The sequence below is a fragment of the Microtus pennsylvanicus genome, chromosome 19 (assembly GCF_037038515.1).
Source record: "Microtus pennsylvanicus isolate mMicPen1 chromosome 19, mMicPen1.hap1, whole genome shotgun sequence".
Taxonomy (NCBI): domain Eukaryota; kingdom Metazoa; phylum Chordata; class Mammalia; order Rodentia; family Cricetidae; genus Microtus; species Microtus pennsylvanicus.
The window spans coordinates 39,098,050-39,124,547 of NC_134597.1; the positions used below are offsets into that span (position 1 = coordinate 39,098,050).

At 38.2% G+C, this 26,498-nt stretch overlaps 1 protein-coding gene across 3 annotated transcripts in view; it reads left to right on the top strand.

Moving 5' to 3' along the window:
* The window catches only part of Cntnap2 (contactin associated protein 2), a 2,084,252-nt gene that overhangs the window by 1,017,009 nt on the left and 1,040,745 nt on the right, over nt 1-26,498 (top strand). For all 3 annotated transcript variants that reach the window (XR_012908553.1, XR_012908554.1, XM_075953824.1), the window contains exon 9: nt 12,977-13,126. Coding sequence is in view for 1 of the 3 variants with exons in the window: in XM_075953824.1 (XP_075809939.1) it covers nt 12,977-13,126 (150 nt within the window). In the remaining 2 variants the exon portion in view is untranslated. The remainder of the gene's footprint in view (nt 1-12,976; nt 13,127-26,498) is intronic.

Here is a 26,498-nt window from a genome sequence, read left to right on the forward strand (position 1 = left end):
CTAGGTCTAAAATCTGCCTAGATTTTTTGTCTACTGTTGTATAAAGTGGAAATCAATGTACAATTTCTCTAGATTTAAGCAGTAATTTGGCACATTTACACAATAGGATCTAAAAAGCAACATGCTTCACATCGTCCCTTGAACTGCCTTCATGTGTTTGTCAAAAGCCAGCTAAACACATGTGGGAACGCCAATCTGATGTTCTGGATTAGCAGAACTTCCTTATGAATTAAAAAAAAAAAATCTGCTAATTTTTTCTTCTCTTGCTATCTTGAGTATTTAAGAGGTTTCATTGCATGTCTTTATAAATTTTATTATATTCTTGTCTATTCATGCATACACATGATAGGGATTATGATTAGAATTTCCACTTAACGGTTCTTAATTTTCTATCAGTAGTGATTTGGATGTGACAATGAAAGGCTCTGAAAACTCCTAAAGGGAAGCTAGAGTACAGACAAATAAAGAACCACTAACCTACCTTCTTCCTCAGATGATTCTGGATGTCTATGAAGGAGTCTTTCTACCTAAGAATCTCAGACTAACACTAGGCATGGGATTTTATGCCTGGAATCCCTGTTCCAGCATTCAGGATACTGAAGTAAAATGTTATGAGTTAGAGGCAAATCTGGGATTCATAATGAGACCTTGCAGGGAGAGTGAGATTTGGGGTGGAAGAGTCCCTGTGCCTTGCAGGGTAAGTGTTACACAGAAAATCTTATGAGCTATGCTCTACCCACTGCATCCATGCTAAAGGTTTGATTCAAATGGTCATTTCACACTATAGATATATTCCAAAGTGGCCTTCTACCTTTATGATTTATCTGTAGCTGAAAATTCAGATCTTGTAGGGTCTGGTGGTACAGGCCAGTAATCCTAGCTACTCTGAACTGAGGCAGGGTAATCACGAGTTCTAGGCCAACCTGGTTACAGAGTGAGTTCAAGGTAACCTGGGCAAGTTAGTGACCATCCCCCCCACCATGGCTCCAAATATAAAACAAAACAAGGCTAGAGATACGACTCAATACAGAAGCCCAAAGTCCTAGGTTCGATGCACAGACATAATAAAATAAGTAAAAAGCAAATAGAAGTGTTCCATGCCTTCCCACATTCCTTATAATGCACTTTGCTTGGCTATCATAGGTTGTTTGGTTTTTAACAGTGCTGCGGTTTGACATTTAAACAGCAATTAATTAGATAGGTTTCCTTGTGGAATTTACATAGGGAATGTAGGAAGTACATGATATGCACATAGAAATGTGGATTTTTTTTTCTTCCTGCCCTATGGACTAGTTTGTAAATGATGAGATACGTCATTATTACCTCATGCTCTATAATGGCCTAAAGATAGGTACACAGCCTCAGGAATGCTCCTCTCAAGACTGCATATTAAGCCAAAGGGAAAAACCCCTGTCACTGTCATTTTATTTGAATCATTTTCCAACAGATGTTACATCTTACTTTGTGACTATATTTTAAATGCTTTATTTTTTCAATATTCATTAAACCAGCATTTTCTTCTTGTCTCTAATAAGAGCAACATCTGTTTCTCCTTGTTCAATCAAGCCACCCACCTCAAGAGTCCTGCTTTAAAAATAATACCACTTCCGCAACAGCACAGATAGAATGCAGTTATTAACATTTTATATTTGCATCTGAAACAAGCTTTTCTTAACAATTATATGTTAGGGGATGTTGGAGAAGATATTACTGAACTATTTAGCTATCATCTGGGAAAAAAAGTAAGGAAGAAAACTGGAATATGCCTTGAAAACCACTGGCTTTATGTTCATCCTCAGTAAAACAAAGAATTCACTTTTTAATGTGTTGTTGAAAATTTTTGTTTTGTGAATTACTAAGTAACAGGAGACACAGCATAAAGTAGCATTAAATAATCTGATTCAAGTATTAAGTCAAAACTCATACAACACTAGGTAGATGATGATAGATAGATAGATAATAGATAGATAGATAGATAGATAGATAGATAGATAGATAGATAGATGATAGATGATAGATAGATAGATAGATGATAGATGATAGATAGATAGATAGATAGATAGATAGATAGATAGATAGATAGATAGATCCAGAACACAAGCCCTAACTAAAACAGTAGATATATTGATATATTGATTAATCTTGTTGTTTGACAGTCTCATATATATATTTCTCTGATTACTCTTTCTCTGTACCTTCTCTTATCTTCTCTACATACCTACTAATAACCTCCAGTCCCTTCCCAGGATCATGATATTTATGTTTATTGTGTGACCCGTTTGGCTCAACTAAGGCCATCAATGTGTACAATGGGTTGGAAATGTCTAATGAAACCTGGTGGGATAATTGGTGGGTATGTGACTGAAGGTTATTCCCTGAATTCAACAGTGAGAGATGAGGTCTCTGATCCTCCCCCAACCGTGTCTCACTACAGAGGGCATATTCTTTTATGTTTCTATAGCTGCTGTGAGTTTGAGATTACAATAGCCATAGTATATAATATAGAATAGTATGTATTATGCAGTATATATTAATATATATTGCTATTGTAATAACAAATATTATTTTGAAAAATTATTATCTTGAAAAATCACAATAAATTATTTTGGCAAATGTGAACTCTATTTTCCGTCACACTCTTCACAATGAGAAGTTCTTTAGAAAGGAGTGCATTTTGGAAATATTCCACCATATTCAGAACTACTTAACATTTTATAATCTACGCGTAATGGCATAATTTGAGGACGGGGAAGAAAACCGACAACTACAAAGGTGGCAGAGCGATTTTCAGGTATAGTTCACAATTGGCTTTGACAGCTGTTGACCAGGAGAACAGTCAAGATCAATTTAGAGGCTTTCTCAAGTCAGCCAACTCCTTACCACTGACCTTGCACTATTTACTTTATGTGACATGAAAGAATTTTTTTCATAAAAACTAACATTTTATTTATTTCATAAATGATTGATATATCCTGAATGAAAGTACAACCAAGTTTGAAATTTAGAGAAAATAAAGACAAATCTGAAATGTATTAAGAGCTAATTCAGGTATTCTTCCAAATGATAATATATGCAGGCACTTTTCAATTTACAAAAGAACTCTATATTTATGAGCCCACTACAAATTGAAAATATAAATTGATGGTGCGTTAAATGCCTCTGCCTACTGCACATCACAGCTTCGTGGTCCAGCACAGTCAGATTCAGGCATTCATCTCATGGCGATGTGTTGCACTAAGATTGGCGAGGCTGTGTCCCTGGCACCCGGCCGCCCGCATGGCTAGCTTATGCCCCAAAATAATTACACGGAAACTGTATTCTTTTAAACACTGTCTGGCCATTAGTTTCAGCTTCTTATTGGCTAGCTCTTACATATTGACCTAACCCATTTTTAATATCCCTGTAACACCATGAGGTGTCTTACCAGGGAAGATCTTAACTTGCATATGTGTCTGGTAGGAGAATCATGGCGACTCCTTGACTCAGCTTCTTTCTCCCAGCATTCTGTTCTGTTTACTCTGCCTACCTAATTTTATGTCCTATTAAAGGGCCAAGGCAGTCTCTTTATTTAACCAATGAAATTAACACAAGCCAGGAGACTCTCCCCTATCAGCGATGGGAATATCTGGGAGCTGTAGGTCTGTACATTTGCCAAGCATCAGGAGATATGATGGTATCATGAGACCTAGAGTAGGTCAGAGTTCACTCCCAGCAGATGCATATTGCTTTCATACCACTATAAAGTAAAAAATGCTTAAGTTGGACCATGACAAATCAAGAGCCATCTGTACATTTACTCCGGCGGCCCTATGAAGAGGGTAACAGGCAACTGGCACAGTTATCATGGGAACAGAAGTGAGAGTTGAATGCGGACATCTGACTCGGGTCCAAATTCCTGCCTATCATACTGTCTTTTGATGAGGAAAGTGAAAATCAGAGTCCCCTGGGTTCATATCTGTCACAGTCTCTTATGAGAGTTATTATATGTGTGCTTGAATATAATAAATGCAACACAAAGGTAAGACAATCCTAACATAAATAAGTACATATTACTATCATGTCTATGTATATTGTTAGTGTTCTATATTAAATGCCCCTAATATTCACTGTGTTTTTAGTAATAGCTTATAATTTAGGAAGTTCTTTTTCTGGGCCAGTGAAATGACTCCACATAGAATAACACTTGCCTTGCTAGCTTGATGACATATGTTCAGCCCCCGAAATCCATAAGGAAGGAAGAGAACAGACTTCCAAAAGTTGTCCTCTGATCTCCACATGTATACCATTGTTTATATAACACACATACACACACATATGCATGCACACACACACACATGCACACACATACACACACATGGTTGGGTTTCATATGATTGAAAGATTTGTTTGCTGTAGGATGATGGGTAGAGGAGCATGTCTTTAGCTATGGATAAGAAGGCCAGATTTAGTAATGTTTATTAATAAATTTCCCATCTATATATGACTTGCAAAGTTTTTATAATAACTTAAATAACAATTGGTTTATCATTAAATAAGCATTTAGTGTTTATTTTCAATATGAATCTTGCACATTAACTTAGTTAACTCTTATATTTTGAGATAATTTCATACATTGACTTCCACGCAGTCTTAATATTCATCAATCTTCTATTTAACTTGAATGAAAAAATTGCCATGAAATATTGTTAATTCTATAGATTCTTTTAAATGTCTCTATGATAGGACTGGGAAGATGCTTCAGTGGTTAAGAGTACTTATCCTTAACTTTTGGGTCCTTGCAAAGAACCCAAAATCAGTTCTCAGCACCCACCTGGTAGCTAACAACTTCCTAATTACTCCAGGACTAGGGAATCTGACAACCTTTTTCTGGTTGACCTTAGGGGTTCCTTGATACTTTTGGTACACATATATGCATCAGGCACAAGCACATATACATAAATAATAAATAAATTAAAAGATAATCCATTATTCCTTCTCTTGATTTTGCATATTTTTTCTAAATGACAGATTGCCCAGGAAATGTGAAAAACTTAATACACCATACATATCATATTCCAACACCACAGAAACACAAGAGCACAAATGATTGACAGTTGGCAGGTGAAATGGATGGTACCTGGGTTTCTACCTAGCCTGGATGATATGGGAGGCGTTCTCTAGAACAGAGATTCTCTGTAGGTACAGTGAAATGAAAGGATATGTGTACTACCACTCTGATTACAGACAGTCAGGAACTGTACAAAGATTTGGTTTTGGTTTTCTTTAATTTTTGTTTGACCTCTGACTTAGGCTTTCTATTGCTGTGATAAAACCTCCATGACTAAAAGAAACCTGGGGATGGAATAGGTGTATCTGGCTTATACTTGCTTATCACAGTCCTTCATCAAAGAAAGTCTGGAAAGGTATTCAGGGTAGGAAACTAGAATCAGGAACTGAAGCAGAAGCCATGGTGGAATGCTGTTTATTGGGCTTGTTCCTCATGACTTACTCAGTAGGAGTTTTTCTACACTATAGGAACATCTGCCTTTGATAATACCACCTACAATGAGCTGGGCCCTTACAATAAATCATTAATCAAGAAAATGCCCCACAAGAAAATTGCCTACATGCTAATATTAAGGAAGCAGCTTCTCATTTGTGGCTCCCTCTTCTCAGATGACCCTAGCTTATGTCAAGGTGACAAAATATACCATCCAGGACCATCTCAGAATAATGCAGTATCCTCGAGGAACATAACCGAGGTTCATTTCAAAGCTCTACCACTTACCAACGAATGGAGGCTTACATTTTATTAAGCTTTGTCTCTCTGGTATATATTAGAGATAATAATATTTAAAGCTTTTATAAAGTTTAAACGAGTCAAATGCAAGGAAAGTACTCATCAGTGTGGTTAGCCCGTAGAACTCAGAATAGTATGTCTATAAATACTCACATATGCAGAGATCCTGAATTGGATTTCTCTCTGGAGAAAACCCTCAGGTTATTACTTTTTATAACATTTGGACAAAGAAAATAGAAAAGAAAAAGCACATTTTATTTTGAGCAATTTGGTCATCCTGGCTACACTGAGAATGAATTTCATTATATTCGGGAACCCCTTCCTTTCAAAGATCACTGAGGCATAGCTATTGATGATTAACAGTAAATGTTCCAAATAATAATTGGAATTAAAATGAGTAGAAACCACAGTTTAAGCTTGGATGTGGAGAGGGTCGCTGTCAACAAAGCTCCTACAATCTGAGGTCCAATTTCTCTGCTAATTAAGTTCCTTGAGAAAAATAAAATGACCTTTCATTTTTACTCCTATAAGAATAATAAGCCTTTTGTTGTGAACAATGCAGGTGGTGATGCCACACTCATAATTCAGTTTTGCGATGCAGTTTTCACGGGGATTTTTCTGAAAAGCCTTTTGATCTTCCATTTAGAAGAGTTAAAAATTTGTGACTTCTCTGTCTGAATGGTTCTGTAGGCTTGTGTTTGAATTTGTGACTGGATATTTGTAATAATGGTGTCCCTGAGACCTGTGCCCCCAAACTGCATTTCAGGGAAGGATTCCCCAAACTGTAAAGACAGAAACCCTAACCCCGCATCACAACCATGCATCTGTCGTGAACTCATCACTTCCCATTTGGTGTCTGGAAGGAAAATGTTAGTGTGGAAGATGCATTCTTTGTGACATTAACTGTGCAGGAGAACCCAAAGAGGCCCCAACACTTAAGAAGGAAGTGTTTCAGGATGCACTATCGCTAGCTGACAGCTAACTGATTTTAATTTAAGAATAGGACTGCATCTGTATAGCAATTTTACAACACAGAGGGTTTGTTTGCATTGTTCTCCATGAATATTTGAAAGAAACGAATTATTTACTAGTTTTTGTCTGGACAGGAAGGTAAAACATTGAGATTAAAAGATGTGGGAAAGATAGTTGTCTTTTTATAGACAGAATGTTGAATAGCCCTCCCCACCATTTTTCCAATGAGGAATTATTGTGCAGAGTAACCTATCAGTATCAAAAAAATTATGTGGAACTAAAAGAATTTGGGGACATAAATACTGTTTTATATTGGTGCAGAACACACAAGGAGAGAGAGGTAGGACAGGAAGTTACCAAAGTCACAAAAGCATTTCTTTGATAAAGTGTTTGCTATTGTGGAGAGCTAAGCCAAATCCCCTGGGGATTTCCCAAGAGTAGTGACGACTGTGCCCAACATACAGGATTCCTCTAGCTAGACACTCCACTTTCCATATCATTGGAAGCCATTTCAATGTCTGGAGGTGGGCTCATGTTGACATGCAGGGAGAAAGGAGAACATGCTTCTTGAATAACTGAGTATCTAGGGTGTCCATTACAGATGTTGGAACAGAACAAATTTCCAAGAAGATGTATTCACATTAAAATAGACTACTAAGCAAGAATAAAATTTCATCTCCAGGACTGCCTTCTTACTCTCAGCATACGTCCCTTTGCATATGGCTGTCTCTAGCATGAAAGCCATGGTCAGTGAAGTCTATGCTGCTTTCTCTTGCTTGCTGCTTCATCTTCAGCATAACCACCCACGACACATAGAAGGCCAGGTTCCTACACCTTTGATCACCCCTCAGATTCAATCAATCATTCTTTCACACCTGATATGTACATGGTACTTCTTGAAATGTTATTTTTAACAAGGAATAAAATAGTTAAAAAGAATTCTATCAGAAAGCTTTTATCAAAAGGTAAGTGTTAGAGAAATGAGTCAGTCATTAAGAGCTCTTGCTACTCTTTCAGAGGATCATGGTTTGACTCCCAGAACCCACATGGTGGCTCACAACTACCTGTAATTCAAGTTCTAGTGGCCCTAATGTTCACATCTGGGCTCTACAGACACTGTGAACCCATAGAGTACATACGTACATTCAGGCACAACACTTAGATGCAGAAAAGAAACATAAATCCATCTTACTTTCAAAGTAGAAGAAACACACAAAAGAACAAATAAATGAACACAAAGTAGACTTAATCGCTAGCAGTTGTATGGGAGAAAATAAAGTTTATAAAAAGAGTGAAGTCAGGGGAGAGGGTAAAATGTCATTTTGCACACAGGGTTATGAAATCTCTGTATACGATGCATTGCAAAAGGTTGTAGTGCGGGAGTAAAATCACAAAGACACCACACAGAAGGCATTCCAGATGGGACACTTGACACCTCAGTCACCATTAGGCATTTGGCCAGAGCTGTTACTGAGCCCAGAAACAACAGAAAATTATCATAAGGAAAATGTCATGAACCTGCTTACATTTTCAAGACAGGATTATATCACTTGATGAGTCTAAAGAGTGAAATGGAAAGAATAGAAGCAAGAAAAGCACTGAGGGACAGTTTAATACTCAGACTAATATTGAGGTATATAATAGAGGTTGTAGTGTGACTGAAGTGGTTGTTTGTATGTATGTGCCCTATGAATACTCTAGCTCAGTGTGTGAATACAGATATTTTTATTGGCTATATCTACACATCACTGTATGTTTAATGTATTATGTATATACACTGATTTATACTATGTATTTAGTAATTTGATAATTATTTAATGCTGATGCCTTATGTATTTAGTAATTTGATAATTATTTAATGCTGATGCCTTAAGAACATTGTTCTCCACTGAAACAAAATAAGCTTAACATCACTAAATTCAGGTTTTAATCCTGATGGAAACTGTGAGATAGTGTTGGAGGGAGGAGACCGCTTGTTGGTCCCCGCCACCCAGCTGCTTAGCCCCTAAATAACCACACATAAACTGTATTAACTAAATCACTGCTTGGCCCATTAGCACTAGCTTCTTATTGGTTAACTCTTATATCTTATTTTAAGCCATTTCTATTAATCTGTATATCACCAGAGGTCTTGGCCTACCAGCAAAGATTTGGCATGTCTGACTCTGGTGGCTGCATGGCTTCTCTCTACTTCTGCCTTCTTCCACCCAGCATTCTGTTTAGTTTTCCCCTGCCTAGTTCTGCTCCCCTACAGTTCTGCTATAGGCCTAAAGCCATTCTTTTATTAACCAATGAAAGCAACACAGAGACAGAAGGATCTTCTACACCAAGATACCCTTATTTGTACTAATATTTATTATAAATAAATGTTATTGATATTTGACTGTCCTCTCAGTTCCAATAAGGTTCAAGATTTTTCTTTAAAAAAGCATTTTTTAATGGATGGGATGACTCAACAGTTGGTTGATATTCTTAAAGGCAATAACTACAAAGTCAATATCTGGGTACAGTGGCTGTATTATCGACTGTGACTGTTGTCTCAGTTATTGTTGGTTCAGTCACTTACAAACCAGTAGACTTAAATGTATTCCCATAAAACTTTATATGTACACTAAACTTTGAATTTATGAAATTTTTCATTTCTAAAACAGATTAAGTTGTATATATTCTTTCTTTTTAAATTTCTTTTCAACTACTTAATGGCATAAAAACCATTCTCAATGCACATTTGGTATAAAAACAAGGACACCAGTTTGATGTGGCCCACACGCTGCAGTTTGCACACTCCTGGCATTAAATAACTAAGGGCTTAAACCCTTCATCTGTGTTTCATTGATTCACTCTGACTCTAATTTTAAACATCTTCTTTGCTGATCTTATCTTTCTTTTGAGACACTAAAATGCCTCTTCAGGAAATGGCTCTCTATATGCTCCAGATTATGCATTCAGAAAAGACTAGAACAATACCCCACCCCTGTCACAGCATTGACCTTTCCAAGGTCAACCAAACCCCTGGACATCTCTCTGTGCTCTTGAAACTCCCCCAAACACTCTTGTCCAGTGTGTGATCTTCTGTTAGCTGTTGATTTTTTAATTATTTTCACTGAAGTGAACGCAAGCTAAACAAAGAATGTTGTCTGCCTTTACAATGTGTTAAGAAATAATGAAGTATAAATTTGGGAGGTGGGTGTTGTGGGTGTATTTTGTTGCTTTTTCTTTGCTAAAATATAACCTAGTCAGTTACCATACTGCCTGGTTTGATGATCAGATAATCTTTACTTTCCATGATCAGTGCCTAACTAGCATGTTTTACTATACATAGAATCATTTTCTTAGTACTTAATTTCTATAAACTGTACTATGTAGATATGGCTATTGAGAAAAAATAACCATTACAATAAAAGATTTTAAAAATATAAAAGTAAAGGCGATTTTAAATCAATACAATAAATCTACTTTTATCTCAGAATGGAGTCTAACAAAGCTAACCAAAAGTAAGTTATTAAATTAAAATAGTTTTTCATTTCTTCCCAAATGACTTTATATAAAACATTTTTCCTGCAAGTATCTCAATTACATTCTAATTGTGTTTTTCTATAAGATTCTGCTACATTATGCTTATACAATTTGATAGAGTGAAAGCCGTCTAAAATGTTAAGAAAACATCAGATAATACAAAATATAAGCATCACCATGTTCTTCTACATGAAATATATATTCATAACATTTACATCTAAATCCCTAATTCTGTTGATATTTAAGATGGCTTGAGGGTTAGAGATATAGCTCAATGGTTAAGAGCATACACTATGCTTGCAGAGTCCCATAGTTCTGCTCCTCAAAATTCAAATCAAGAGATAGCCCATACCTGCCTTATAACTCTACCTCTAGGATTCCCTACATACTCTTCTTGCCATATAGGCACTCTCATGAAGAGGCACACGTTCTCCCAGACCCACAGAGAAACACAGATTTTTTTTTACAAATAAAACCCTTTAAAGTATTATATTTATTCCTATCAAATTGAAACTGTGTGCCTTTCAGCCACATGAACTCTGATGGAGGAGTTAATTTCATTGGTTAATAAAGAAACTGCCTTGGCCCATGTGATAGGCCAGCCCTTAGGTGGGTGGAGTAGACAGAACAGAATTCTGGGAGAAAGAAAGCCGAGTCAGGCAGTCTCCATGATTCTCCCATTCCAGACAGACACAGGTTAAGATCTTTTCTGGTAAGTCAGCTCGTGGTGCTACACAGAATATTAGAAATGGGTTAGATCAATATGTAAGAGCTAGCCAATAAGAGGTTAAAACTAATGGGCCAGGCAGTGCTTACAAGAGTACACTTTCCGTGTAGTTATTTCGGGTATAAAGCTAGCCCAGTGGCGGGACGCAGCCATGCCGCTCTCACTACTACGGGACTCCTTGAATGACCACAGACAAATATATAAATGTAGCTTTTCCAGAGTAACAAGGGTTGCAATTCAAATGAATTACCCAATTAGAGAAGATAATAGTTGTTTCTATAAATACTGTGTTTTTTTAACTAATTAATTAATTAATTAAAGATTTCTGTCTCTTCCCCTCTGCTGCCTCCCATTTCCCTCCCCCTCCCCCAATCAAGTCCCCCTCCCTTGTCAGCCCAAAGAGCTATCAGGGTTCCCTGCCCTGTGGGAAGTCCAAGGACCACCCACCTCCATCCAGGTCTAGTAAGGTGAGCATCCAAACTGCCTAGGCTCCCACAAAGCCAGTATGTGCAGTAGGATCAAAAACCCATTGCCATTGTTTGTGGGTTCTCAGTAGTCCTCATTGTCCGCTATGTTCAGAGAGTCCGGTTTTATCCCACGCTTTTTCAGATCCAGGCCAGCTGGCCTTGGTGAATTCCCGATAGAACATCCCCATTGTCTCAGTGTGTGGGTGCACCCCTCGCGGTCCTGAGTTCCTTGCTCGTGCTCTCTCTCCTTCTGCTCCTCATTTGGACCTTGAGATTTCTGTCCGGTGCTCCAATGTGGGTCTCTGTCTCTGTCTCCTTTTATTGCCTGATGAAGATTAATATTTAGGAGGATGCCTATATGCTTTTCTTTGGGTTCTCCCTCTTATTTAGCTTCTCTAGGATCTCTAATTATAGGCTCAATGTCCTTTATTTATGGCTAGAAACCAAATATGAGTAAGTACATCCCATGTTCCTCTTTTTGGGTCTGGGTCACCTCACTCAGGATAGTGTTTCCTATTTCCATCCATTTGTATGCAAAATTCAAGAAGTCCTTGTTTTTCACTGCTGAGTAGTACTCTAATATGTATATATTCCATACTTCCTTCATCCATTCTTCCATAGAAAGGCATCTAGGTTGTTTCCAGGTTCTGACTATTACAAACAATGCTGCTATGAACATAGTAGAGCATATACTTTTGTTGTATGATAAGGCCTCTCTTGGGTATATTCCCAAGAGTGGTATTGCTGGGTCCAGGGGTAGGTTGATCCCGAATTTCCTGAGAAACCGCCACAGTGCTTTCCAAAGTGGTTGCACAAGTTTGCATTCCCACCAGCAATAGATGAGTGTACCCCTTTCTCCACAACCTCTCCAGCAAAGGCTATCGTTGTTTTTTATTTAAGCCATTCTGACAGGTGTAAGATGGTATCTTAAAGTTGTCTTGATTTGCATTTCCCTGATCACTAAGGAAGTTGAGCATGACCTTAAGTGTCCATGACCATGACCTGATAGAAGAGAAAGTGGGAAGTACTCTACAACACATGGGCACAGGAGACCACTTCCTACGTACAACCCCAGCAGCACAGACATTAAGGGCCTCATTGAATAAATGGGACCTCCTGAGACCGAGAAGCTTCTGTAAAGCAAAGGACACTGTCACTAAGACAAAAGGGCAACCCACTGACTGGGAGAAGATCTTCACCATCCCCGCAACTGACAAAGGTCTGATCTCCAAAATATATAAAGAACTCAAGAAACTAGACCGTACAAGGCTAATCAACCCAATTATAAAATGGGGCACTGAGTTGAACAGAGAATTCTCAACAGAAGAAGTTCAAATGGCCAAAAGACACTTAAAGTCATGCTCAACTTTCTCATGTTTTGCATAAATTTATCTGAAAAAAAAAAAGCTCCATAAAGGTAATATAATCATGGTTTTCAATGAAATCACTGTACTGTAATGTTTAAAAATGGTTTAGCGGATCCAACTTAGGAAACTTTTGTTGTCTTCCTCCCAGGCTCTGGGCTGAATGATGGGCAATGGCATGAGGTTCGCTTCCTGGCCAAGGAAAACTTTGCAGTTCTCACCATTGATGGGGATGAAGCATCGGCAGTTCGCACCAACAGTCCTCTGCAAGTGAAGACTGGCGAGAAGTACTTCTTGGGAGGTAGGAAAGCCACGGTTTAGGTTAGCGGGTACTTTAAAAAAGAAGAAAAAAGTTTATAAAGTACTTTCATCCAAGGAATCTAGTAGATTTTAGAATAAATAAACAAGTTGTAATTGAGTTAAAAGGTTAAAGAAAATGCTGCTTCACAAAAAACACTATCAATGTGGTGACCCCCTTACCTACCTTTTCTTTCAATCTTCAAAGCATAAAACCTGAGATTCTGTGTAATTCCCAAAATACTCTTTTCCAGAATGAATGACAACTATGGATTAGTCATGTACTTTATAGAAAATTCTCCTAAACTTTAGTCAATACCCAAGTCTGTTTATATGAATATGTATTCCTATCTTGTATTTGCATCTTGTTTCCCCGAAGTTGTTAGAGTAATTCTACCTAAGAGCACTTACCTTGTCTGCCAAGTTTCCTGCCCTATGCCCTAGTCCAAAAGAAATTCCTGGAGTATGACAGATAGCAAATACTTATTTTTAAACGAATTAGTAAACGCTGTAAAATAGAACAGATAAGCATTTTTTTTAAAATTGTGAGAAAGAAGAAACATATGTCCTGGCAGCCACTGGCTGCTGAGTATAAGACCATGTGCTCCTAGGTTGGGAGTTTCTACCACTGTGCAGGTATAAGTTAGAGAAATAAATTCTGAGTTTGTCCTGATATTAATCCATAATATTTGTTGGTTGTTCATAATACATGTTTGAAAGGTTCTCGGTGAATATTTGGTAAGTCAATGAAAATGAGAAAAGATGTCTTCTGAGTGAAGGAATAGAGTTGATTGACATAAACATAAGCCATTCATTTAAACCCTAGCTTCCCTCCAAGTATGGGTTGAACATAATCAGCTTTGGGCCAAGAGTTCCCATGATTGTCATATTAAATGGATTGCATTTGTCAGCAGAAAAGCTTCTGACAGTCTCCACTAATCTCCGATCTGGAATGCTGTTGGCCATGAATGAGGTCATCAAAGGGCTATAGTAGTTCCTATCCATCTCAGTCCAGTGGTTAGACAAATTGCTAGAGCCTCACATTTGTGGTAAAGATGATTGGATGTGGTGTGCTGTGCTTTATTGCTTTATAGATTTGAGTTTTTAAAACCCTGTCAAGAGGATCTTGACTTCCTCTCGGGTCTTTGTTCTGCCTGCAAGATATGCCAGCAGCATAGAATCATGATGGTTTTTTGATTACATCCTCCTCAGCTGAGTCCTGAAAGTGCATAAGAAACACATTGTATCTCCAAATCTCAGGCAGTACTGCTAGAACTTTAACATACAGGACGGGATACTGAACTATAACTTTGAGACACTGCAGAATTCTAAGCTTCAAGAGATTTTGAGAAATATGTTATCAAGAACAGGATGTAGATGGACCTGAACTAATACCCACCCTGTGCCCCTGAGATTTCTCTGAAAGAAAGCAGCTACCAGAAGTAGGAAAGAAGGAGCATAAAGAGTAATGGTGTTTCTGGTCTCTGAAAGCCTCAAGCAAAGGTTTGCAGCAAGTGAAGCTTCTGACTGGGAGGCATCATCTTGACGGTTTCTAGTAGGGTGTGCCTCCACATTTCTGTGCCTGCTCATGGGATATTGTAGGCCAGGCCAGGCTTCTGATTCTGCAGTTTCTTTCCTTTGTTCTTGTGTGAGAATAGCAGATAGCAAAACAGCCATATTTGGGGGTATTTCTTCAGCAAAGGAGGTCACAGCTGCTTTAGCTGTTATCTCTACCCCTCGACTGAAATTCCTTAACACTTCATTAATTTTAATAATTGAGATAAAAATAAAAGAGGCAATTATATTTATTTATCAACCAATTACTGGATAATAGTCTTTTAGATATCGGCCGGGGTCCATGGTTATGTATGTACAGCTTTAAATTTCTAACATTATTTAGGCCATTACTTTTAATAAACTCTGTGTTTCCATTTGAATGAAAACAGCTGGGTAAGAAAGTTTCCATTGGCTTCTATTGAAAAGTGGATGCCTAAAGAGTATGGGTTGGGCAGCCAGCTCACAAGAAGGTGGCAGACGAGGGAGGCAATGGGACAGGAGAGCTGTCTGAGTTTCATAGTACTGGTACTAGTGAGGTTTAATGGAGGGAGGGTCCATCCATGTCTAGTTTCTAATCTAGATACAGCAGTACACGTGTCTAGCTATTGCCACCTATAGTAGCAGGGCCACATCGAGTGAGTGGCTTTAACCAGCCACATTTATTTCCCCAAGTTTTCTTTCTGAAGGCAAGAAATCCAAGATCAAAGTGCTGTTAGATGCAGTCTGTTGAGGCCTGTCTTCCTGACTTTTAGACTGTCCTTTTCTTATTGTGTCTTCATATTGCACAAGATGGAAGAAGGATTAGTAAGATATTCAGAGAACAAAAGAATCTCCATGTCTGTTCTTATGAGGAAGCTAATCTCATTGTGAGGATTCCATTCTTAAGATCTAATTACCACCTAGAGACTCTCAACTTCAGACCTATACCATGGCAGGGGTGGGAATAAGTTTTCCATATATAAATTCTGAGCAGGGCACACAGGCAGTCTGCAGCAATTGTCACCGAAATAGACCAGAAGTATATAGATATAGAGATAGAGATAGATAGATAGATAGATAGATAGATAGATAGATAGATAGATAGATATGCAAATATACAAATAAAAAGTATTTCCCTGTTGGGTTTCTTTAGGAGGAATATCCCAGGTCTGGTAGTTCATACTTACTCATGAAGTAATGTAATGCCAGGCTTCCTGTGTACATCTAAGACTCTAAAAATTCTTTATGGACCCCACGTCCTCTATAATTTGTCACTTAAAGCCTCTAGGTGGAGTCCCAGATGAAACACCTTGGTTAGCTGGTCCATTGCACAATAGCTGAATAACTCGGAAACACCTGACTTAAGTTCACATTTTTTAGGTTGTCTAAAGTAAGTTTTCTAACTTCTTTTTATTTCACTCCAAAAATCAGAGAAGCAAGAAATATTTTATCAAATGATTTTTTCAGTGATCTGAAAATGGGTAAAGGAGTTTGTGATGTGTAATAGATTCATAGGGCTGCTATTACAAGGTACCACAAACTCAGAGACCTCAACCAGCAGTCATTTATTCTCAGATTTGGATACAGGAAATTGAGAAGGGTATGAAGTATCAAGGAGGTCTGTGTTCTCTTTGAAGGATGTAAGAAAGGAGTCCAATAGCTAGTGACAGTTTTTGGCAATCCATGGGACTCCTGTGACAACCATCATGTCTGCTTCTACCTTCAAATCCTCTGAGGGTCTGTGTCTGTTTCCTTCTGATAAGGACGCCAGGCACAGGTTTAGAGCACACCCTACACCCACTCACCTCACAAGTCCCTAGATACTTCTGGGATAACATTGTTTCCAGCTTATAATAGGGTTTAGGTTAGCTGTGTAAGTCGTTCTGTGTTGGTTACATTACTTGTGCTTTGACTTCATACATGACAAGACAATACGAAGGGAGGGGAATTTTATTCCTATTCAGTCTGAGGACAGTCCTAATAGGGAAGTCATGGGGCCAGGTAGTGCTGTACAGGCAGGAGTGTATGTCAGCTGCTTGCTCACATCTCACTGGACAAGGAAGCAGAGAGAACACAGTAAGCATGCTTGAGCTATTAATCTGCCTATAAAATAAAATTATACCTGCTCCAACAAGGTCCCCTCTCCCAAATGTTCCTCAGCATTTCAAAACAGTATCACTAACTGGAGTCCAAGTTTTCAAACACATGAACCTATAGAGGGCATTTTACACTTAAACCACGAGACTCTCCAACTTCTGATTTTTCTCTTATGTGCTTTCAAAGATGGTTCTTATAGGAGTTAACAGCAATGACAAATTTAAGAAACTATAGCTAAAGGGGAGATTCTAACAAGCACCATGAGGGAGAACTAGAGCCTAGGGCACCTGGGCTGAAATGATGGCTGTTGGCCAAATTTACAAATGGAATTTTGTGACCTCTAAATTGTGCTGAATGTAGAAGTCTCGGGAGATCAATAGAAAATGTTTCTGAGAGAAGCAGAACTGGTGCATATGAGTGTCCAAACCCATTACTTGTAAGTGTTAGACCCCTCTGTGTAAAACAAAACCAGTAAAAGGCATAGAGTAGGGGAAGTCATCATTGTAATGAAAGAATCTACAGGTGTAAAGAAAACAACACATGGGTGAAGAGAGAATCACACAGAGTGTGTACCAACAGTGGGAGCAAAGCCAGGTGTGGAACAAGGGATGGGCGTCTGCCTTCCTTGTTGTGGATTTTCCTTTCTTTTCTTTTTTGAAGTCTTAAGATAATTTTTTATTTAATTAAAAGAACATTTTTTTCACTTTATCTACCAACCCAGTTCCCCCTCCCTCACCTGGTCTCACTCCCTACCTCCTCCATCACATTCTTCCATTCACTCCTTAAATGGGACAAGGTCTCCCTTAGGGAGTCATCAAAGTCTGGAATACCAAGTTGAAGCAGAAACAAGATCCTCCCACCTGAATCAGGATGGGCAAGGTATTCCACCATAGGTAATAAACTTCAAAATGCCAGTTCTTCCACTGGGTTAAGTCCTGGTCCCACCGCCAGTCCACACCACCATACACACACACACACACACACACACACACACACACACACACACACACACCAAGCCAATCAAGCCATATAACTGTCACCACATTCAGAGAGCCTCATTCAGTCCCATGGTGGTTCCCCAGGTGACAATCCAGAGTTCATGAGCTACCACTAGTTCAGTTTGGCTGTCTCTGTGATTTTCCCCATCATGATCTTGATGTCACTTATTCATATGAACTTTCCTCCTTTTCTTCAGCTGAACTTCAAGAGTTCAGTCCAGTGCTTGGCTGTGAATCACTGCATCTTCTTCCGTCGGTTACTGGATGTAGACTCTACGATGGGAGTTAGGGTGGTCACTAATCTGATTATAGGGGAAGACTAGATCAGGTATCTACACTATTGCTTGGAGTCTTAGCTGGTGCCATTCTTGTGGATTCCTAAGAGTTTCTCTAGCACCAGGTTTCTGCCTAACCCCATAATGACTCCCTCTATCACGCTATCTCTTTCGTTGCTCTCCCTCTCTGTCCCTCCCCAGTAGCATGAATTCTAATTGATCTTAATCATAAAAACCTGGAGTCATATATTGGGGTAAATGCTGAAAGATCAGAAAAGTAAAGGAGCTGGCCACTTAGAGAGGCTTTTTACCTCTACCAATTCCTCAAACTGAAGGGGGTAAGATCCTGTCTCCACGAGTCCTCAAACTGAATTCTCAGATTGAAGGCAGTGAGCTCTTGTCTCCTCCCACTTTATATTCCTCTCTCCACCCAGCCATATCCCTTCGTCTCTCGTCTCTACCTCCCTAGTGCTGAGATTAAAGGCGTGTTCCTCCAAGTACTAGGATTGAAGGTGTGAGCCACTACCTTGAACTCTGTTTCTCTTTTAGACTGGATCAATCTCCTGTAATTTAGGGTGGCCTTGAATTCATAAAGATCTATCTGCCGCTGCCTCCTGAGTGCTGGGATTAAAGGCACGTGCCACTACTGCCTGGTCTCTATGGCTAACAAATGACTAGCTCCACACACTGATCTTCAGGCAAACTTTATTTGTTAGCTCAAAAACTAAACATCACCACACTCCTCCAGCTTAGTTATCTTGATCCCTTATGTTTATAGCCCCCATGCCTTCTCTTCTACACCCCTCCCAGGTACCCAGGAGATCTTAACTATTTCCCCTTTCTGGGGCCCTCTATGTGTGTTCCTCTTAGGGTCCTACTTTTTACCTAGCTTCTCTGGAGCTGTGGATTATAGCCTTGTTATCCTTTACTTTATTTATAATATCCACTTATGAGTAAGTATATACTCTATTTGTCTTTCTGGATCTGGGTTACATCATTCAGGATGTTATAGTTCCATCCATTTGCCTGCAAATTTCAAGATGGCATTGTTTTGTACGGAGGAGTAAAACTCAGTTGCATAATTTACCATATTTTCTTTATCCATTCTTCAGTTGAAGGGCATCTAGGTTGTTTCCAGGTCTTGGTTATTATGAATAATGTTGCTATGGATATTGTTGAGCAAGTGTCCTAGAGTTATGATTGATTATCCTTTGGGTATATGCCCAAGAATGGTATTGCTGGGTCTTTGAAATTGAATTGAAGACCCTGATATTAATCAACACACCTATGAACATCTGATTTTTGACAAAGAGAAGCCAAAATTTTACAGTAGAAAAAAAGAAACATCTTCAACAAATGGTACTGGCATACTTGGATGTGAACATTTAGAAGAATGCAGATAGATCCATATCTACATCCATGCACAAAACTTAATTTCAAATGGATCAAAGACCTCAACATAAGCCAAGCTACATTGAACCTGATAGAAGAGAGAGTGGGGGGCTAGAGAGATTGCTCAGTGGTTAAAAGCACTGACTGCTCTTCCAGAGGTCCTGAGTTCAATTCTCAGCAACGACAGACTCACAACCATCTATGGTGGGGCTGATACCCTTTTCGGACATAAAAATCAGTAGAGCATTCACATACATAAGAATATGCTATGCATGACATAAATAAACAAATATTTTTTTAAAAAAAAGAAGCTAAAGTGGGAAGTAGCCTAGAACTCATGGACACAACAGGCCACGTCCTAAATATAGTAACCAAAGCAGAGATACTGAGAGCAACAACTAATAAATGGGACACCTGAAGCTGAGATGCTTCTGTAAGGCAAAGGACATGGTCAATAAGCTTTGTGAGTTTTCTAAAGCTAATTTTACAATTTGACTTTTTTTTTTGCTGCAATAAGAAGTTAGTATTGTAGGAGAAATTAATGTATTAGAGACCTTTATTGTGAATAAAAATATTGGTAAGAATAAACCACACTGACAAATGAATGCCCCCTAAAATCTGTCTCACCATTCTTTATGAGTAACCTTCCAAAAATAAATACATTGTGATGCTTGGTTTTCATTGTCAACTTGACACAACCTAGAGTCACTTGGGAATGATGTAAATGAGAAATTCTCCACATCGCGTTGACCTGTGCTCATTTCTGTGGGGGAGTGTCTTAACTAAGTTCATTGATGTGGGAGGATGAAGTCCACTGTGTTCAGCATCATTTCCTATACAAGAGTATAAGACAGATTACTTATATGTAAATATAATAATTCAATAAGAGAAGAGAAATCTATTACAAGCAAGAAACAAGCATGTATCCACTTATTTCTCTCTGCCATTGACTGTGGATATGGCATGACTAACTTTGTAAAATCTCTGCCTCAACTTTCCTACAATGATAAACTGTTCCCTGAAATTGTAGCTGAAAAAAAAATCCTTTCTCCATTGAGTTGCTTTTGTTTCAGGGTATTTTATCACAGCAACCAAAATGAAGCTAGCACATACATAATTAAGAATAAATTGGGGTCAGGAGATGGTTCAGTGGATAATGAGGTCCAGAGTCTGGATCCCCAGAACCCAGATAAAAGTTCAATGCCCTTGATAGGTGGCTTATAATTCCAGCCTGCTCAGAAGGCAGAGATCCCAGAAGTAAGCTGGCCTGCCAAATTAGTCTGTTCACCAGATCTAACTGCTAATGAGAGATCCTGCCTCAATAAATAAGATAAGAATGTTTGAATAGGGCTCCCCACATCAACCTCTGGCATTCCACATGGGCATGTGCACACATGCAAATATGAATTCACAGATATATGCTCAAAAACATGTAAACATGCATGCATACGATGAAACAGAGACACACACAAAAGAAGAAACTGAGTCATTCTGATAATCCACTGTGCCTGTACAAAATTCATCAATTACCATGTATAACAAAGAAGAATGCTTTCAGGAACCTTCTCGGTACCATTGTTTGTGCACATCTACCTAATTAGTGCCAAGAAATTTCCCTACATTTATCAGGTAAGGTCTGGGCAAGCTTATAGGATTACACTTGAAAAGTTCTCTTATAAAACACCTTTAAAACAAATAAAGGGACTGTCCTGAGAATTTTAAACTTTAAACTGGATCAATGTTCCATTTTCTCTTTGCTGATTGAAATGATACACAATAGATTTTTAAACATTTTCTAAGCTTGCATTTCCAAATCCCTAGACTTTACATCCAAGTATGCTTTGATTTCAGCTCTTCTACTATAGAACTGAGATCTACTTTCGTTCACTTCTATCCAGAGGGATTACAACGCTGGGTATAACTAAGAGCCTGCAGATGATTCTTGAAACATCACATGACTGAAGAGATGCCATTACCTCAATCCTCAACAAACTTAGGTTGCCCCCACCTTCAACGGCTCCTTGTGCTCTACATTCTAAAGCTATCATTTCAGACCACCTCTCTGATTGTCTTGTCAATGGATGTCTACTCTGACTTCCTGTGCGATAACTTCTGCTTGTGCTCTTAAAAGATTTCACCTGATTAGATAAGGTCACCTTTTCATAAAGTCAGCAGGTTGTAGATGCTGTCGACTCTGGCATTTCAGACCCTTTCACAGCCACACCCAGTTAGTGCATTACAGTCTAGGTTTCACAGGGAGTCATCTAAAGATTGACACTCAAACTATCATCATAATGTACTTTTTCATACCCCAGATTTGAGATGTCAAATTATATAATCAAATGTCCTGTATAATATAAAGCTGAGTAGATTGCTTTGTGGATTTTCTAATTATAATTTTCATGATTTCTACAGTCTCATCTGTCTATTTTATTACTGTATATATCTTGATGCTTCTACCCCCTCATTCATGCATCTACTAACATAAAATAGATATAAACACTACATGAAGGGTCACAGAATCAACTGGCCAGAGCTCATGGAGTCTCATAGAGACTGAGTTGACAACCAGGAAGCCTGAATGTGACTGGCCTGGGCACTCTGCATGTATGTTACAGTTGTATAGCTTGGTCCTCTTGTGGGACTCCTAACAGTGAGAACAGGGGCTGTCTCTGACTCTTTTACAGACCGTTGAGACCCCACTTCTCGTGCTGGGTCACCTTGCCCAACCATATTACATGGGACGGTGCTTAGTATTTTGCAACTTGATATGCCATGTTTTGTTGATACTAATAGGAGATCTGCCCTGTTTTGGACAGAGATGGAGGGGGCATGGATTCGGGGATGGAAACAGAGGGAGAATGGGGAGAGGAACTGAGAGGAGAGAAAAAAGAGGAAACTGCAGCTGGGATGTAAAGTAAATAAATAAATACTTTTTAAAAAATAGATGTAAATGTTTCTAAGATAAAATATTTGCACTAAGCTAGTACATAAGATTGTTGTTTCTAACCATTAGTCTTTCCTGTGGTCTCACTGCAATGAATTTTCAGCTCACTTCTATGATATTTTATTGGATGTGTGTGTGTGTGTGTGTGTGTGTGTGTGTGTGTGTGTGTGTGTATTAACCTGTTTCTAGACGCACTCCTTTTACTGATGGGTTTGTGTCTGGTTATATAACTTATTTCTGGTCTACTCTTTTACATAGTTTTTAGTGAGTTCCTCACTCCTGAGGACGTCACCAGACTCCTCCTCCCCTGGGCCGTTCTACCACATGTTCCAGGTTCACCTCTAGTCCAACTTCCAAGAGCCCTCTCACCCCACTCAGCTTTCCTACCGCATCACACTTGTCCAAGAGATTTTAGTCACTTCTTACCATCCTCGTACCATCCATTTCTTTTCTTAGTTTCTTGTCTGTTGTTGGAATCACCCTAGCTAGCAGAGCTCTGAGAGGGCAGAGATAAATGGCTTTTGTATGTTTTAATGAAACTCAAGTGTCCTCAGAGTCTGAGAGATAATAGTTTGTAACTGTGCATTTATTTATTGACTAGATTAACATTCCAGCAGACATGTTTACTGATGATGTGCACATGAGTCTGCAGTACTTCTTGTCTCCAGTCACATTGGAATATCTCACTCACATCCCCCAAATGAAACAAGGGTGCTGTGCAGGGAAAGAGAGGTCTCTGACATTTATTTGTTGCAAGGAGAGCACTGTTAGACTGCATTGTCTTGAAAAAATAAAGATATAAACAACTCTTTGTTAGCTAAAATGTATGGAAATATTAATGCACAACCAAAACAGCTTCTGAGCTAGAAAGTTCTTTGGACTTGCTGAGGATTGGTAATTTAAAACGAGATGCTCGAGAATGCCGGCAGTAAGAAGATGCAGAGGCCTTAGAGAATGAAAACACCCAGAGAAAATGCAAGAGAATCTCTCTGGTATTGGGAGAATTGAGCACATATATAGCTAGAATGTGCAGAGGGTTTAGGAACGGGGTGAGTGTGTACTGAAGTGCACTGAGGAGATAGTGCATGGTCTTGAACAGTAATCAGGTCTGGGCCAGATGAATCTTATATCTTTGATGAACCTTGGGCTGTTTTGAGAATGGTTCAATGTTTCTGGTCAAGGAAAATAGGTTAGATTGGTGGTAGCTGTGAAACAGCTGAAAGATGATGAGGTCTGGATATACAGTGGAAGATGGGAGCCAACAGAACTGTCTGACACATGGATAGGTACAGGGAGGGACTGGAAAAGATCAAAGATGCCACCACTCTATCTGACAAAAAGGCTATGTGTGCCTTTTTTTAACTATTCTATTCTGCCTCCTTCTAAGCCACACTCATTCAGGGTCTACTGGGCTGTGTTCTCCTAAGATCTGTTCTTATCTGGTACATCCTAAATCTAAGAACCTATCATCTTCTATGAGTTGTAACCAACTATTTTGCCTTCACTACCAAGACCAAAAGCCACTAGACTCTCAGCCACCACACCTACTCTTCTGCAAACCTAGCATCCTTTGTCTCTCTTGATTTGCTCTTATGGGTTATCAGTCAGTTACAAATTCTCATACACAGGTTGTAATGACAGTGAGGAATCCACTTACTCAGAAGCAACCCTGGTGCATTAAGATTTCAATCAATCACCAATGTAAAAGCCACTTTTCTATTAAGAAACAAGTCAAAGAAGAGGACCCTGATTCAGTCAAGATGCTGGTACAGAATCAGTCTTAGTCCACAGATAAATTCCCAGTACATATACCTCCATCTTGAAAATTCGGCTTAATGATAGTATTTTACTTGTGGTTTTTGTTGTATTCAAGGCAAAATTCTACAATTGAGACCAGAGAGGATTAGGAAGTCAGTGATGTATGGTCTTAAGAAACCGAATTTGTTACCTAACACAAAATAATTATCCCTGAAAATATACACACAAGCAACAAAAAATGGATTCAGCAGGTTGTATTGATATATTTTTGTGTGTGTGTGTATATATATATATATATATATATATATATATATATATATATAATTGCTTATATATAAAACAATCAACAGATGGGCACAGGAGATCATTTCATATGTATAACCCCAGAAGCACAGACATTAAGAGCACCATTGAATAAATGGGACCTACTAAAACTGAGAAGCTTCTGTATAGCAAAGGACACTGTCACTAAGACACAAAGGCAACCTACTGACTGGGAGAAGATCTTCACCAACCCTGCAACAGACAAAGGTCTGATCTCCAAAATATATAGAGAACTCAAGAAAGTAGATTTTAAAATGCTAATTAACCCAATTAAAAAATGGGGCACTGAACTGAACAGAGAATTCTCAACAGAAGTAGTTCAAATGGCCAAAAGACACTTAAGGTGTGCTCAACTTCCTTAGCAATCAGGGAAATGCAAATCAAAACAACTTTGAGATATCATCTTACACATGTCAGAATGGCTAAAGTCAAAAACACCAAGGATAGCCTTTGCTGGAGAGGCTGTGGAGGAAGGGGTACCCTCATCCAAAACAATCAAAAAGAGAGAAAAGGAGCTATGGGAGGAGTTAAAGTGAGGGAACATGGGAAGATCTGAAGGGAAAAAAGGAGGAAGTAAGTAATTATATTTTAATTAAAAATGCATTTAAAGAAACAAAAATTTACTTGCAAAAATATAAGTAAATAAATTTACATTTAGCCTCATCCACATTCACTTATGTCTTAAGCAAAGTTTAATTATACAGAGCAACTACTTGCTTATGAAAATTCCTGAATTAATATTTGTTGATATATGAAAAATCTCTTCTCAATTAGAAAAACATATTTATCAATATTGAAGTACTTAGATACCCTTCTTCACACTAATGTAATATGCCTCTTTTGAAATATTAGTATTGATAGCAAAAGCCAACCTTTTCTAACCAATTAATAATTTATTGATTTTAAGAACCATAAATAAGAAAATCACAACTCAACATCTTCATTATCCCTGTTGCCAGTTTATTAAATTTAGATTAATAATAATCACATAATAATGTGATTGAAATTCTTTACAGCTTCTAAATGAATCAGTTAACATGTTGCTTTTATTTTCTTTGGGGTTTTCACTCTTTCACCCCAGTCCATTATGATATTTTGCTATACACTTTTCTACCTGTGGTCCTCCCTTAATGGTAATGGGTAAAATATACTCAGAGTCTCAAGCAAGTTTAAACTCCACAAAACTAATTGCTCATGAAAATTTTTTGAGTCAATATTTGCTATTCTATATAAATTATTTCTTTGCTTTTTTAAAAATGCATTTCAAACCCTTTTCCTACCTTGTCAAAACAAGCGAGGAGACTCATTGTTCCCCAATCAGATTACCATGGACTTCTGATTACTGTTTTATTTTTTGCTGCTGTTATTGTTGCTCCTTGTTTTTTTAATTGTATGTATAAAATAAAATGGCAAAGAAGTAGACAAGTGCAAACTAAAATTCAATATGTTAACCTCAATAGTCATCCTGTTTCTGCTTGGAGATGGGAGAGTATTCAGTATGCAGCCAAAGGTTCACAAGACATTTTTATAGCTCCCAGAAATACAATTGGATTAAACGTATGAGCTGACTTAATTATAATGACAAATATTGAGCAAATCTACACATCCTGACTTTTTGTGTCTTGATTCCAACTGTTTGACATTAAGAATATTAAGAGGTGGGACAAACTTGTATGGAAGTTTCAAAGAAAAGAATCAAGGAATTACAAAAGCTTTCAAGATTGAGTTTGACCCTTTTATAGGGAACAGTGACAGTTTTTTTTCTCTCCTTATAAATGCTTAGCTGCTGAGAAATCAACTAACTTGAAAGAAGACAGCATTCTCACTGTGGAATTAATATAGTCAATAATGACATCTGCGTTAAATGTTGTTGTTTCATAGTTTTTTTTAAATGCTTTGTATAACTAAATGGCTCTTAAGTAGTAAAACAAAACAAACCTGGCCAAAACTTAAAACTCTGATAACTTATATGTTTGGTTCAGATATGTCACACATATCAAGTGATTACTTGGAGAATATAACTATGTCCGTTTTATGAATTGTCCCATA